This window comes from Jatropha curcas, chromosome 7 (genome assembly GCF_041381405.1).
Source record: "Jatropha curcas cultivar XTBG-Jc1 chromosome 7, XTBG_Jcur_1.0, whole genome shotgun sequence".
Classification (NCBI taxonomy): Eukaryota; Viridiplantae; Streptophyta; class Magnoliopsida; order Malpighiales; family Euphorbiaceae; genus Jatropha; species Jatropha curcas.
In genome coordinates, this window is record NC_143157.1 from 29,589,801 (window position 1) to 29,604,320 (window position 14,520).

General features: G+C 35.1%; 4 protein-coding genes across 4 annotated transcripts; all 4 read right to left on the reverse strand.

Moving 5' to 3' along the window:
• Positions 1–209: 209 nt before the first annotated feature.
• Positions 210–2,913, reverse strand: LOC105643505 (transcription factor MYB111). The gene is made up of 3 exons (XM_012228635.4): positions 2,639–2,913; positions 2,425–2,554; positions 210–1,323 (listed from the first exon to the last, which is right to left on the reverse strand). The coding sequence occupies exons 1-3, from the start codon at positions 2,769–2,771 to the stop codon at positions 441–443; spliced, it is 1,146 nt and encodes a 381-aa protein (XP_012084025.1). The 5' UTR covers positions 2,772–2,913; the 3' UTR covers positions 210–440.
• Positions 2,914–4,364: 1,451 nt separating this feature from the next.
• Positions 4,365–9,971, reverse strand: AMSH3 (associated molecule with the SH3 domain of STAM 3). The gene is made up of 14 exons (XM_012228636.4): positions 9,697–9,971; positions 9,405–9,469; positions 9,237–9,312; positions 8,946–9,146; positions 8,693–8,793; positions 7,707–7,812; positions 7,563–7,609; positions 7,069–7,396; positions 6,816–6,905; positions 6,658–6,720; positions 6,139–6,213; positions 5,861–5,923; positions 5,287–5,339; positions 4,365–4,845 (listed from the first exon to the last, which is right to left on the reverse strand). Exons 1-14 carry the CDS (start codon positions 9,793–9,795, stop codon positions 4,671–4,673), a joined length of 1,542 nt encoding a protein of 513 aa, XP_012084026.1. The 5' UTR covers positions 9,796–9,971; the 3' UTR covers positions 4,365–4,670.
• A 491-nt stretch (positions 9,972–10,462) lies between these two features.
• Positions 10,463–12,490, reverse strand: TBL4 (TRICHOME BIREFRINGENCE-LIKE 4). Its single transcript, XM_012228637.4, has 5 exons — positions 11,915–12,490; positions 11,627–11,819; positions 11,288–11,481; positions 11,033–11,191; positions 10,463–10,957 (listed from the first exon to the last, which is right to left on the reverse strand). The coding sequence occupies exons 1-5, from the start codon at positions 12,430–12,432 to the stop codon at positions 10,624–10,626; spliced, it is 1,398 nt and encodes a 465-aa protein (XP_012084027.1). The 5' UTR covers positions 12,433–12,490; the 3' UTR covers positions 10,463–10,623.
• A 438-nt stretch (positions 12,491–12,928) lies between these two features.
• LOC105643510 (Glycine-rich protein family) lies at positions 12,929–14,431 on the reverse strand. Its single transcript, XM_012228642.4, has 4 exons — positions 13,916–14,431; positions 13,637–13,836; positions 13,327–13,552; positions 12,929–13,243 (listed from the first exon to the last, which is right to left on the reverse strand). Exons 1-4 carry the CDS (start codon positions 13,977–13,979, stop codon positions 13,128–13,130), a joined length of 606 nt encoding a protein of 201 aa, XP_012084032.1. The 5' UTR covers positions 13,980–14,431; the 3' UTR covers positions 12,929–13,127.
• Between the last annotated feature and the right edge of the window lie 89 nt (positions 14,432–14,520).

The window sequence follows — 14,520 nt, forward strand, 5'->3', positions numbered from 1 at the left end:
CTATATATTATTACCAGTATTTTCTGAGGTTTCCTTATATATATATATATATTTGAAAAGAAAAAAATATTTCTGCGTGACAAACACTTGAGTATGGAACTTTGAGCGAGTTGATTAACACAACTACCCGATGGTCCTTCCTTACCCTTTTCATGGAAAATGATTGCATTTACAAACGACATATCACTTTCTGAGAATGAGACAGAAGATACAATTCAATCATTTATTATTATTTTTATTTTTTGGTTTAAAAAAAAAGTTAACTGAAATAATTCCTAAACTTCAACCATTACAATGCCAACCAATCTTCAAATCAAAAATTCCTAAACCACTACATCAAATACGACAAAACACAGTTCAGCTCATAATAATTCCTTTCCTAAACACATTTAATTATGAGCAAAGTTAAAACTAATGTTATATATTATTGTTGTCTATTATTAGCTCCACAACCATGGAAGAAGAATCTTGTCCCCTTCATCCCAAAATTCCCTTCTATTATCATCACTTATACCTTCTCCTACTGTACCGTCCCAATCAAAGCTCAAATTATACCATTCCTCATCAAACCCTAAATTCACAGGCGATGGCCCACAAATATAAAACTCCCCGCTTTCTGCATTTGATGAGCTCCAAGCAGTAGCACAAGAACTGCTTTCTCTTTCTTGATCAATACTAGCCACTCTGTCTGGACCCATACCAACCCTACTGCCATTGTCTTCTTCCTCTTCTTTCTCTTTATTGAGGGCATTATTTTCATTTAGAACTGCAGTTTCACCTTCCAGAGCGTATTTAAGGCGATTTATTTCACTGTCTAGCCATTCATATGGTCCCCAATCCTCTTCTTCTTCATCATCTCCATTTCTAGGGAAGACTCCAGCTGCATTAATTAATGATCTTTCGCCACTACCTATGCAAGAATCATCTCTAACGTCTCTTATAGTATTCGTAGGGCCTTCTGTTGGGACCAAACCCATTATTTGTCCATTCTCATCGATTTGAACTGGACAGCCTTTGTCGTTATTGGGTTTTGTTGCTTCTTCAACTACTGTTTCTTTTAGGGTTTGACCACTCTTAGTCTTAGGCGGCCTCCTTGCCACTAACATTAACGCGTTGCCCTTGTGTTTTTTCACTGCTGATTGGCTCACTTTGCCACCTCTATATTTGCATGTTCCGGCGATATTAGTTATCTTTATGGCGGTGGTGGGTAGGGAATCGTTATTCTTGCAGAAGGTATAAATTTTTCTGCTCAAATGAGAATTCCAATAATTCTTGATCTCGTTATCAGTTCTTCCCGGTAGATGAGTAGCTATCAAAGACCACCTATCACAAACAGAATCCAATTATATAGCATCTAGGCTTAGTTTTAGTTTACCCTAGATCGGTAGTGTCTACCGAATGGCAGAGACAGTTAAACTTTTCTACTCAAATGTTGAATGATATGAGCAGATCAGAGTACTCAAGTCACCGACATAATTTATTCCAAAAATGTTAACCAGAGCGGTTCTTCAAGAGAATTAATTTGATTCATAAACTAATGTTCTCTAAATTTTAAATTTTAGTGTTGGAAAAACAACTTTTAAGACAACATATTAATTAAACATAGAAAATTGCAATGCGTACATATGAATAAAAGGCTTACCAATTAGCATATTTTGTCAAAATTATCATAGTTTTGATAAAATATATATCTTGCTCCTATCTTTATATACGTCTGATTAGTATTTTCTTCAAGAAAAAAAAAATACATATATAAAAGTAGATCCACATCTCCTTTTTTTTTTTTTTCCTTATTAGTGTAGAAGGATAATTCGCCTGAACAACTCTACGACTCAAGAGATCAAATCGATAAAAATATGTATTTTTTATTGAAATAGAGTATTTTTGATTACATACTGAGAAAAAGAAAGCAATAAGATTTAAATTATTATTATCATCGGTATTATTTATAGGTAGAGTCATGAATCCAGTCTAGCGCAAATATCTTTTTTATTGGAAAGGTATTACCAAAAATTAATGAGATTGACCCAACAAATTAATTAAAAGAAAAGGAAATATGTATTTTGTTTAGTATTAGGTGTTTGTGTCACTGTATACTTTTCTTACAGCAATATTTCATGTCACTTCATAAATTGAAGCTTTCTGCTGTTTCGAAACATGCTAGTTGCAAAGGGACCTATTGCTTTAAATAAACAGTTATTCATTACCACATGCTTTCGCCACCATCATCATAATATATGCTCGCTGGATCAGCCATTGACATGATAGTAAAAAACCTCGTTTCCAGTATAAATAATTAATGCTAATGAAAACATTGATTGGAAAAGTAGAATATATAGTAAAGTAAAATCTTAAAATGGTGTTTTTTCCTAAAAAAAATAATTAATGTTAATCACAATGTCGAACAGGCTGGTAGAGACGTACCTGTTGCCGAAAGTTGAGCGCAACTGAACGATAATTTCTTCTTCTTCTTTAGTGATGTTGCCTCTCTTCAAGTCTGCTCTTAAGTAATTAATCCATCTCAGTCTGCAACTCTTACCACATCTCAACAACCCTTCACAAAAATGACTACATAAAATGATCATCTGCATTTTGAAGCTTTTAATCTAATGTAGATTCTTAAGTAGAGGTAGTTTACCTGCATTCTTCGGTAGTGATCTCCAAGAACCTTCTCCATTGGCAAGAATGTACTTGGTCAAGAGTTCATCTTCTTCAGCTGTCCATCTGCCTTTTTTTAATCCCACTTTCTCGCAGCAAGGAGCTCTTCCCATCTCTGCAGATTAATGTAGCTAGACTATGTATATGTTAGTTAGCTCTCTCTTTCTCGCTCTCTTTAGTACAGTATAGTTAAGGTATACATAACGCTGACTTGTCTTCTGCTTTCTTTGAAAGAGAGAAGCTGTTAATTGACAAGTGAGGATTGTGTAGGTTTTCTGTTGTACCTTTTTAGTATATAAATATTTGGTCGGGAGAAGAATGATGGCTCTGATTCACCATGCAAGCGGTGATAAAACGTGCCACGTGTGTCATTTAAGGTCTCATAGTTTAATCCTGAGAAGTAGACCGACCCAGACCCGGTTACTTACAAGCCAGTCTTGGTTCTTACCTTTGATATCGAAATCGACTAGAAAGAGCAAAGGAACAAAAAAAAAAGCTTGGAATATCTAAAATCATGTTTGAATCAGAGTCAAAATCAATTAAATTCGAACATCAAGATAATTGATTGGAGTGGTAAATTCTTATAAGGGCGATAACATAATTCGATTTTGGAAAAATATATTTTACTAAAAAAGCTAAAATTTTTTATACTTTTACACCTCCTAATTGTACTCTAAATTCATGTTGATTCCAATTCTAAGTCTAGAAAGCGGTTCTGATTCATAAAACCGGCCAGCCATTAGCTGTGGGTCATTCTTTTCATTTTTTAATTACTAAAAAGACGGATCACATACTTTTCAAACATCATCAAATGTCTCAGTCACCGGTGGTAAAAGAGAAGAAAAGGAACTAGCTGGCCGCCCGATGGCAGTTGAATTTGTTGAGAAATAAATGAGAATAATGAAACGGTTGGATTGTATACATGTTTGAGGTTGAGTCCTCACGTGGTAGGTCGCCTTACTGTACCATAAAGCAAGGGTTACAAACGCAAAATACAAAGCGCCGTGAATGGTCCACGTACCAATAACTCTCTTCACTCTTCATTTTAAATGCTCATCCCTCTTTTTTACTTCTACATTTCGTGAAATTTTATAGTGTTTTTAACTTCCGACAATCAAAAAATTGTCACCACCTCTAGATTTGAAAGTTGCATGTGATTACAGGAGACAGATTTGATTTAAAAGTTACTTGCTTTTGCCTTTCAATTCAACCTTACTAGCACTCATTTTATATGTTAAAAATAGGTAATTTATCTAACTCAAGTGGCAAGACATGCTCACTGAAATTATATTCGTTTCTTCAATAGGAGTCAGTGAATGCGTATCCCAGAATATCGAAGGAATAATGAGAGAGAGGTTACCAATAATTAAAGACCACCTCTAGAATTGGTTAGCAACTTCCAGCATGGCAGCTGCAACTAGGTTCATATCATCTTCATGACAAGCAAAGCTAGGTGGTCCTTCACACCACAGCCGACTCAAACCCCTGGCAATTACAATAAAAATGTGAATAACCCACTTTCTATCACTCAAACCTTATTACTCACTCCACTGAATGACAGACATAGAGACTCGGGTTTCCTGTTCTCTATCAACATTCAACACCACCGCACATCTCCTCGTCCAGCTAGAGAGGCACGGAGTGAAAATGTGATCTTAAAAATCACAACCAGTGTTAAAACACATTAATTCATGGAAAACCTTGCATTTAGAACCAATGTTGGTTGGACCAACTGTTCGATATCTATCCAGATAAACTGAAATCATCGCACTAACTATAGACAATTCCCTTATTAACATGAGAATACAACTAATAAAGGTTACCCAGAAGTTCTATCAATTTAGAAAAAAAAAAAAAAAAAAAAAAAAAAAAAAAAAAAAAAAAAAAAGAATAGAAAATGCTACATTCTCACAAATTCCTATTCGGAAAATCCGCTGATTTACAATATGAAGTGATATATACTGGGCGAAAATTACTTTCTTCAAAAGATCTTGCTAAAAAAAATTCCAAGATTAACGAAGATCAACAATATCAAACTTCAATTTTGAATTCATGTAGACATGGGAACAGTGTTCATAAATTGGGCTTCCATCCAAAGGTTCCTCGTGGGGATGAAAACCTCGCTGCTGGCAATTCCGAATTACAGAGACACCACTTGGATCAGACAGGTGAAATATACCATGTGGGCTGGCATTAGTTGAATAGATAAGTTAGTATACCAGTTCAGTGAAAATAATTATAAAGAAAGATTTTTGGCAGTATAAAAATAACTGATATTTATCTCTTTCTTTGTCTCTCTTCTCCCCTCTACAAAAAGATATTTCCATATCTTCCATAAAAGGTTTTCTCTAATCACCAGCTAAATTATTAATGGCATCACATTCAAAAAGACTTCCTTTTTTTAGACAACCAGCTAGACAATTGAACTAATTGATTTTACTGACAACAGTCTGTCCCAAGTGGATCAAGCTGGATTTTATCCCACGACCCACACTTTCCCTAATGATGTTGACAGCCCCAAAGGCAAGCATCATACTGAAGCATTTATATGCTTCACTTTAATTCTTATCATATACTATAAAACTGAAGCTAATGAAATAACCATTTGGGCAAAAAGGAAATATCTACCTTGATGTATCAGTTGGGGCCATGACAATTGCAATTGCTTCAGGTAACATGATCTGAAAGCAGGATAGAGCAAGGTCTTTCAGCCATATATACATTGCATCATGGATGTGATGAGAGAGTAGAGGAAGCAGAAGAACAAATAATATATGGTCTTGCTAGAGTAACTGTTAAGATAGTCACAAATGAATATTGATAGTTGAGCTACCATGTTGAACTTATCCGTAATAACAATTACATTAGTTAACAAATGAAGAATCAGTGCTTTAATAAAGAAGAAAATAGATGGGAATACAAAATATTTCATCGGTTTAAAAATGGAGAACAGGCAAATCAGCATGATTAATGGTAATCACATAGACAGGACAGATGACTGGAACTTCATGCTTTTAAAGTACTAACTATATGGAATCAACTACAAATATCATTAGATGAAAGAAAACATAAGCGTGCACTGCAATTGCTGCATGCTCTCAGAAGAACACAATGAATGTACCATTCAGAACTCCAAAAACAGCAGAAAAAACTTAGTCGATGCCATAAGAAAAGAAATAGATAAATTATTAGTTATCCTTACCTGATATGAGTAATGAGTGTGCAGATCAACAGACGACATAAAACATGTCTGTGATGGGTGTGTCTGAAAAACAATTGCAAGAAACAAATAATAAGCTAAAACTAATAGAAAAGCATATGCAGTTACAGAAGACCTAATTGTATCCATAAAGAAGATAACAATTAGAATTGATTTGCTTACTATAAGGATAGAAAAAATATAGCACTACAAAAAGCAATATGACCAATCAGCAGAAAATTTGACAATGATAGGCCATATGATGCCTATTAGGAACTTACATGAATCCACCCAAGAGGGAAAAGTGACAGTCTGTCTTGAACTTCAAATATTTCTTCTTCATTCAATGTCTGACACTGAAAATCAAAAATAGATTTTCAAGAAAATAAAAATACAAACCAAGAATGCCTACATATAAAGTATCTCAGAGTTAAATAGATAATTCACAAAGTTTCATTCAGTCATTCAGCCATATGAAGTTACAGTTAACTTGGATTGCAGAATATAATATATGTTTAGTGCTCATATTTCGATATTAAAATGTTATCTCAAAACAAGTGGAGCCTGCAAGAGAGGTGGTAATAAAATCCTTGGCATACATTTTCAGTTAGTTGTATTCTTTCAGAGCTATAGTTTGTTATGGTGGCATTTGTTCTCATTGCCTTTGGAGATGATCTAAATCCAAAGTTTCTCAAGAACTATGTAGATGAACAAGGAAGCTGCATAAAGTTATTATAAAAACAAGGAACTTAAAATAAGAAACAACACAAATATATTGATTTGGAAGATAGCTATCATACCAAATCTGAAGTTGACTCTTGTTTTGGGATTATAAGTGTGGTGATGTGAAACACCCTGTTTCTCTACACCATAAAAAATGAAAAATGTAAGGAACCGCCTCGGTTGGATAACAAGATAATATGTGTTTGGTTTTCCTGTTAAAATTTTTCTCTCTTACCAGAGAACCAGCAAGAATGCCACATGTTTCCAAATTTTTCTGTGTGTTTGCACTGGCTAATCTCAAGAAGTCTTCCATCAAATTCACAGGCTGCAATAAAGGAAATGAGAAATTGACAGAATAATGATCGAGAATTTTGAGCATACAGCCATCAAAACAAATAGTCACGATGACCAAATGCCAGTCAAACAGGGAAAAAAAGAAGTAAAACAACAAATTTTGTACAGCATGAAAATCAGCATATGACACCTACAACATGTAAATGTTGATATGAATTTGAGCTTGGAATTCCATCCTGAGAAGGTTTTGCCGGTCCAGGTCTTGGATCTGCAACTTTAGATGGAGGAATAGGAGAGATGTCCTGCACTTGAGCAAGAACAGGTGGTGGAAGCGGTTGCCTAATACCAACAAACTGAAAAGGATCATCCCTTGCCTCATTAACTCGTGCAGGGCATAACTCTTCTGTTTTACTTGACCATCTTCCATCATCTAAGGAGAGCACTGATTCCATTGTAGAGCCCAGCCCCCCAGAATCACCATCTTTCATGGCTCCACTACCATATTGTCCAGCCTGATCCAGGCTGTCATACCACAGACGACATACGATATAAACATTACACGCAGGCACCATGTATAGAAGGAAACTTGGAAAGTATCAAAAGAAGCATCAATAGTTGAATTTCTTTACAACACATAATTAAAAAAACAACGCAAACATAAAGAAACCAGTCTCACAAAAGCACTCACTTTGAATCTTCAGCAGAGGTTAAGTCGGTATAACTCGGATACTGAACCTGTATTAAACAATTCATGGATCAATTTACATGTTTTAATTGCACAAACCATACATAGATACTCACAAAAAGGCAAAAAACCAGCCAATAATTTTACCTTTATCTCTGTGCTAGGCCCTTGCCATTGGCCCTGAAGACCATTAGGGCCTAAGAATGAGTGTCTAGACAAAGTCTCTTGCTTGGGAAGCGGTAAACTGATAGACCTGCAGGTATTGAGAAATTAAAGTATTGTTCTAACAGAATCTTGCATGCTAAAAAATGGTACGTTATATAATATTCCACAGGCAGTCCCAGTTAATAATGGATCATTTGACCTAATTTTTAAAAGGGATGACAAGTTTAGAATCTATTTGGGTGTTCCAATTTGTCGTGGTCTAAACAAACAGTCTAAAGGACCAATCTCAAAAGAGATGAAACGGGCTTAGATAGGCAAATTGCAAAACCAACGGCCAGGAGAAGAAACTTTTTGACTTCTATGCAATACATTTGACAACATACTTGTCATTACCATAGATAAAATCTATTTCACAAGCCAAGAATAAGTACAGAAGTGCAAATAAACCCCTCATACTTTTTGCGATTGTATTGACTTAGTACTGATATGTCTCATATGGTTTTAACTGCTTATGAAATACAGATAAGCTCGATTTGGTTAATCATACTGAAGTGTAATATAATGTAATCAAATGCATTTCTAGCGTAAACATTACACTAACTAGATATGCATTTGAGGTTTGGGTTCCTAAGAGTTTTCTCTTACAGGTCACCAAATTGAAAACTAAGAGTTTTCTCTTAAGCTACTTGAGGTTTGGGTTCTACGAATAACATATAACGGATCAATAGTTCAAACTTCAAAATAAAAATAAAAAGTGAAGTAAATAAAATGCACTTGAAATATCATAAAGAATGGTCTTGCATCTCCAATGCACTTGCCACAAGCTAATAGCTAAATAAACTAGAGGCTGTAAGTGTCCCCAATTCTACGCATCCAGAAAGAATATCGGTCCAAATTCAAAAAGAAGAAATCATGAATAGCTATCGTGTCTATAAATGCCAAATGTATTCTTGGAATGATATACTCACAGCTTGTGCAACTGCTTGTCAATTTCTGAAGAGTTTGAAGATGAAGCTTGAGTATGGTTGTTATCATAATTTCGACAAGACTGAGAGGCCACACCAGAGGGCTAAAATCACAAGCATAAATTAACAAAAAAGAGTCAGTAGTAAATCCAACGGGATTTGCAGAAATAAAAATTTGAAGAAGACATCAATACACAATAAGTCGACAATTGAGATGCCATGCTCATATTAATAAGGCATGTGTTTAAGTTAGTACCCGCTTAACATTGATGCTTGAATGAGAAATTTTGGTAACAGAAGGGCTTTCCGAAGAAGATGGCTCAGAACCATACAAAGTCCTCTCTGGGGCATCAAGTTTATGGAGTTGACTTCTTGCATAAGCTTTGTTCAGCTCCTGCACTTGGCGTTGGAATTCTGGCTTCAAAGCTTCAAGCTCATCTAATACAGCTAACAATCTCTGTAACAAAATAATAAGCGATAATAATACCGTGCCACCATATTGCAAACAGAGAGCATTCAGCAACTCAAAGAAATGTTAAATGCTCACCTTCCTATAAGTTACCCTTTCCTTTGAATGCAAAACCAGATAATCTCGGTGAAATGGAATAGTTTCAGACACCAAACTATGAAATAGGAGAAAGAAAGGTTAGGAAATCAAATTGCAAAATAGATTAAGCAAAATGGAAATAAACCTGCAAAATATCGCTTAATTTACCTAGAAAACCTAAGAAGTATTATATACAAATCTACAATATTCTTCTCCTCCCTGTGTATAGTCGCCTGTACAACACAAAAGAAAATCAAAAACTAAATTCATCAAGATGCGTTCAATTAGTTAGTTACGCATGGACAACATTTATAACCTCCAATTCAAGCCCCATTGCCAATAAACATTTCATAAAAACAAATTTAAATCCATTGCTAAGGTAGCTGAGAAGTAAACATCAGCCAGTTTAATTACCGAGAAAAATGCAACTAAAGAGGGAATTATAAGAAAACGATCCGACCTGTCTGAGGAGATTATCGGCGATCCTGTAATAGTAACGGAGAGGAATCCGATTATCGACCTCAACTTTCCGAGCGATTTTATTGACGTTGATCTTCATCTTCGTCTTCGTCTTCTTCGCCGGCGATTGAAAGCCGATTCCCGATATGCCACGTGTCCAGCCTCCCTTTAGAGCGCGGGCTTTAAGAAGGAAGGAGGTATCAATGTCTCTACGTGCGAGCTAAGGAAACGGAGAGGAAAGGGAAAAGGAAGCTCGTCGTTTGCTAGAGTAGAAAATCTTCTGTTAGTTTTTATGTCGACATTGTGAGTGCCGAAGAGTTTCGATTAGATGCGGTAGCGATCACCTAAATCAAATGTCGTGGCATTCTTTCATTCGCCATCTATCCCTAGAAACAACAATAAAGTCAATCTCGTCTCTTTGCGAGTCCACCAACACCCTCGATTTGCTTTCTAAATTGTGGATGATGGAGATTATTATTCTAAATTAATTTTGAAAATTGAAATAAATCATATGAAAATTGTTCTATATAATATTTTTAAATTAAGGAATACAATATTGATGTTACATTAATTAATTATTCTAAAACAGGTAGCATATTAATGTAAAGAAACTTTTAAAAAAAAAATTCGTCAATCCCTCTTTCCATTTTTTTTTTTTTTTGCACCAAAATAATATAGTCCATCTACTTTCTTTACATTGATTTTATATTATCAATATAGTTTTTATTATTTTAGTATAATAATTGTCAATTTCTACAACGCATCAAGTCACACAAGAACATACACATTCCAGAATAATATTTGTCAGTAGAAAGAATCTCCTAGTTTGGAGGGAAAAATAAAAGTGGATTTCTAAGAAAAACAGAGAAAATTTGATGCAAACTGAAAATGTAAGTACAAGTATAGAACTATATGTAATATCTACTTTCTAGTGATGATTTGACAAATTACGGTGTGATAACAGAAGAGTTGCATAGAGAAGCTCGTTCCAGGAATCTGGGACACCAGGAAGGCACCAGTGGCTGCAGTCTTGAATAATTTCCTTAGTTCTTTTTGTCTCAGGTTGCCGGTAAATAGAAGGATGCCCATCTTTTCTGTAATCTGTCATTTTAGTAATGTTGAGATAAAACACAGGTGTCTTCATCTCTGATATAACAGATTCAAGAATGCTCATCATCCATGGATATGGAGCAAGGTCACTTCCATTTGTTATAGGTTGCTTCTCACCATCACAATGCCCTCCTGAATTCCATTGCCCTTTCCTGCAAATGCCCAGAAAACAAGAACGTAAAATATCAGGACAAGAACAGAAAAAATTAATATCTACTTTCGTTTACCTGAAGTGAGAAGCTGAGTATCCGCGAAAGAAGACTCTGGTATGGCTAGTGTCAATTTTAGCATCAACCCATTGTGCCCATGTCCCCAAAGCTTTAGTATATGCTTCAGTCACTTGTAGCCTGTTATAGACATGATTGCCTTCTTGGAAGTAATCTTTGCTGAAATAACAAATGATAAAAAGAGTTGGTTGGATCATAACTAATTAAGATGAAGATTGAAAAGGTTAATTTTTAGTAGTGGAAAGCACAATTTACCCCTTAAAGGTCTTTTGGTGAGTCCACCAGTGACCTGTGTTGAAGATAATTATATCAGCATCATTGTACTTGGTGGAAGTACCTTGGATCATGTCGAGCCTCAATGTTTCTCTTTTGGTGCCATTTCTGTCTGAGGCTTTCCATTCTTGAACAAGGAATGGTGATTTTACAAAATCTATTGAGCAATTATAATCCTACATTATCATTGCAAAACTATAGTGATCAATATTATGTAAAAGCCTCCAATTATGCAGACTATTAACTATTTATAACTGAAAATTTTACATTAATAGATATAATCGAGAAATATAATAATGCCTGAAAATGATTTGAACTCACTATGAATTTGAAAGAGTAGAATCCTTGAGTCTTGAACTCTCTTCTATCAGAAACTTCAAAAATTCTGCTCTTATTCTTCAATGATTCTCTCAATGCACAGACCAAAGATTCCCACATATTCCTATTTAATGAGTCTCCCACAAACACCAATCTCTTCTCTTTCAGCATCTCCAACATCTTTCTCCCATCAAACCTACACAATTAATCACAAGAACATAATTTAAAAAAAAAAAAACCCTAAAATCAACTCAAAGAGAAAATTGAATAAAACAGAATCAATTTTAAGACCTTGGGATTCTGCACCCATGTGGCTTCCATCGGAATCCAAGATAACCTTGATCAGGCCTTCCATTCTTGAAGCAGTTGAAGGCATCATCCACATATGGGCAAGACCCAGGTTTGTAAATTGGACCATAATCATCAACAACCCAATCACCATTAAAGATATCACAAGAACTAAGCCTTGAATTCTGATCAGTTTCTTCTTTTCTTGAATTCCTGCGACTTCTTTCCATTGCAGTGACAGAGGAGAGGGTGCAATTATCGTGCAAGTCCGAGACGAGACAAGTGTTTGATGATTTAACTGAAGAGAAGGGAGAGATGTAAAGTGCTGCGAAGAAAAGACGAGAAGCGAGAGCAGAAGCGGAGAAAGAAGAAGAGTGGTTGGTTAATGAAGTGGAGAGGAAGAGGAAAGAGAGAAGGAGAAGAGAAGTGGCTAAAAGGTGGGTTCTTGATTTTGAGAAAGGACAAGAGAGAGTTGTTGAGACAGTCAAGAAAGCTGTGAAAGGGTTCTTGAAAGGTGCCATTGAAAGATTGAAGGAAAAGAAAAATGGAATTGAAAGGGGTCTCTGGTTTATGGTTTTGTTGCCGTTTCCGATTATGTTCAATGAAGGGAAAACGAATTTTGGAGGGAAAGGTTATGGGTTCTTTTGTAGTTAAATGGGCCCTCATGACCGTCGACAAGAATGATATTTTGATTTGTTTAAATTATAAATTAGCTCAAATTCGGATTTTTATAAATTAAATTTTTTTAAAAAATAATTCTTTTGTCTCATTTTGTTTGCATGGTTTCACAAAATATATATATTAAACATTTAGTCAACAAAAATTATTTTGCCTTTCTTTATATTTAAGACGCATATGAATGATTTGTGTTTAAGTTATTATATTTGAATTTAAACTCATGCACGTTCACGGATTTAATAATGAGATTCTTAAAGTTTAAATATAATCAAATTCACAACGATCAACAAATTGAAAGGACCTGGTATGAGTCTTAAATATAAAGAAAACACATTCATGTAACTCCAAAACGACAGCATGTAATCCTTATAAGTAGAGACAATTCATAAGGAATTTCATTATTGTACATACAAGCTGATGAGCAGTTTAAGAACGCTATACGTGTACATTAACATGGACTCAGTAAATCATTGAACTTATCAGGTGGTAATAGATAGGTTATTATTACTTTGAATGAGAGAGCATCACAATAGAAATATCAAAGCAATAAAGCATTTACTATCATTGCCAAACCAATTCCAAAAGGAATCTGGATTTCTTTCTTGTATGCACTGTCTTCTTCAGCTTCAAGGTGCTCGGCCACATTGAAATCACCTGCAAGACAGGGTTGGAATATATTTAACAATTTCAATAATTACCAGACCAAGAAAATATCTTCATAAGCTATAGCAAGTTACCTCTTTCCGGGCCATGGCCACATCCTGCCTTGATTGTCTCTCTAATGGCTCCTATGGTGGCCTTATTGAAGAACACAAAGTGTTCCATAATGTTTTCTAAACAATTAAGCACTAAATGCGTCTCTGCAAGGCACGGTCCATTGCAGTATTCATCAACGTACTCAGGAGGCACGTGCAGATACCCACTCTCACTCAATCTGTAAGCCTCTTCACAGCTGCTATAGATCTGATGCACAAAATAACTTGAAACGCGCGAGCATATGAATAATAACAGAACAGATTAGTTTATACTTAGGATATATAAACTCACATGTTTATCATGAAAACATAGCAACGCTTTGTCAACAATTTGGACTGGATCATGATGATCATGATCATGATCATGATCATCTCCTGCAACACCTTCACCTGTTTCAGGGACATGTCCTATGATCCCTGAGCCTGTGTAAGGATCATATCCTACAACACCTGTGCCACCTGTCTCAGGTTCCTCCTCATAATATGCTTTCCCTGTCAAAGGTTAGTGCAAAGTTAATTACAAATATGCTTAAATGAAAATAACATCATAATTTTCCTTTCACAGATATACCTAAGTTGCAGCAGAATATAGAGATGCAGACAAGAGCTACAGCTAAAACCAATGGTCTAATCATGGTGAATGATTTTTCTTAATGAACGCAGAAAATACAACTGGTAGAACAGAAAGGGAAGAGCTTAGAGTAATTTTATATAGCAAAGCAGGGTCACCAACCTTGAAAATGTATAGTAGTATGGTTTAGTTGCTTAACTCATGTCAGAATTTTTGAGTTTCTCTAATTAGTAATTAGTAATCTTTTTACTAATTTATTAGGCATAGTCTAGAAATGGAATTTCATGAGCAGGAAAATATTATTATATTAGGTGATGAAATATAGTATTTTGAGTTTCTTAGGAAAAAGAAATCAAGATGGCAGTTTGCCCCATTTTTTGGGTATAATTTGGAAGATGGCATAGAGACTAAAATAGAGAGAGCAGTTGGAGTGGAAGTCACCTACTTTATACAATAACTTCCAACAGATCAAACCTAAAAAGGGGTTTTTTGGTTTATAATACCCTTCTTTACAAGTCTTTCTTGCTTCTCAATTTTCTTAAGGAGGCAATTAGTAAATTACTCCATGTACAGAAGCATAAGCAAAATGCTGGTATGAGCACGCT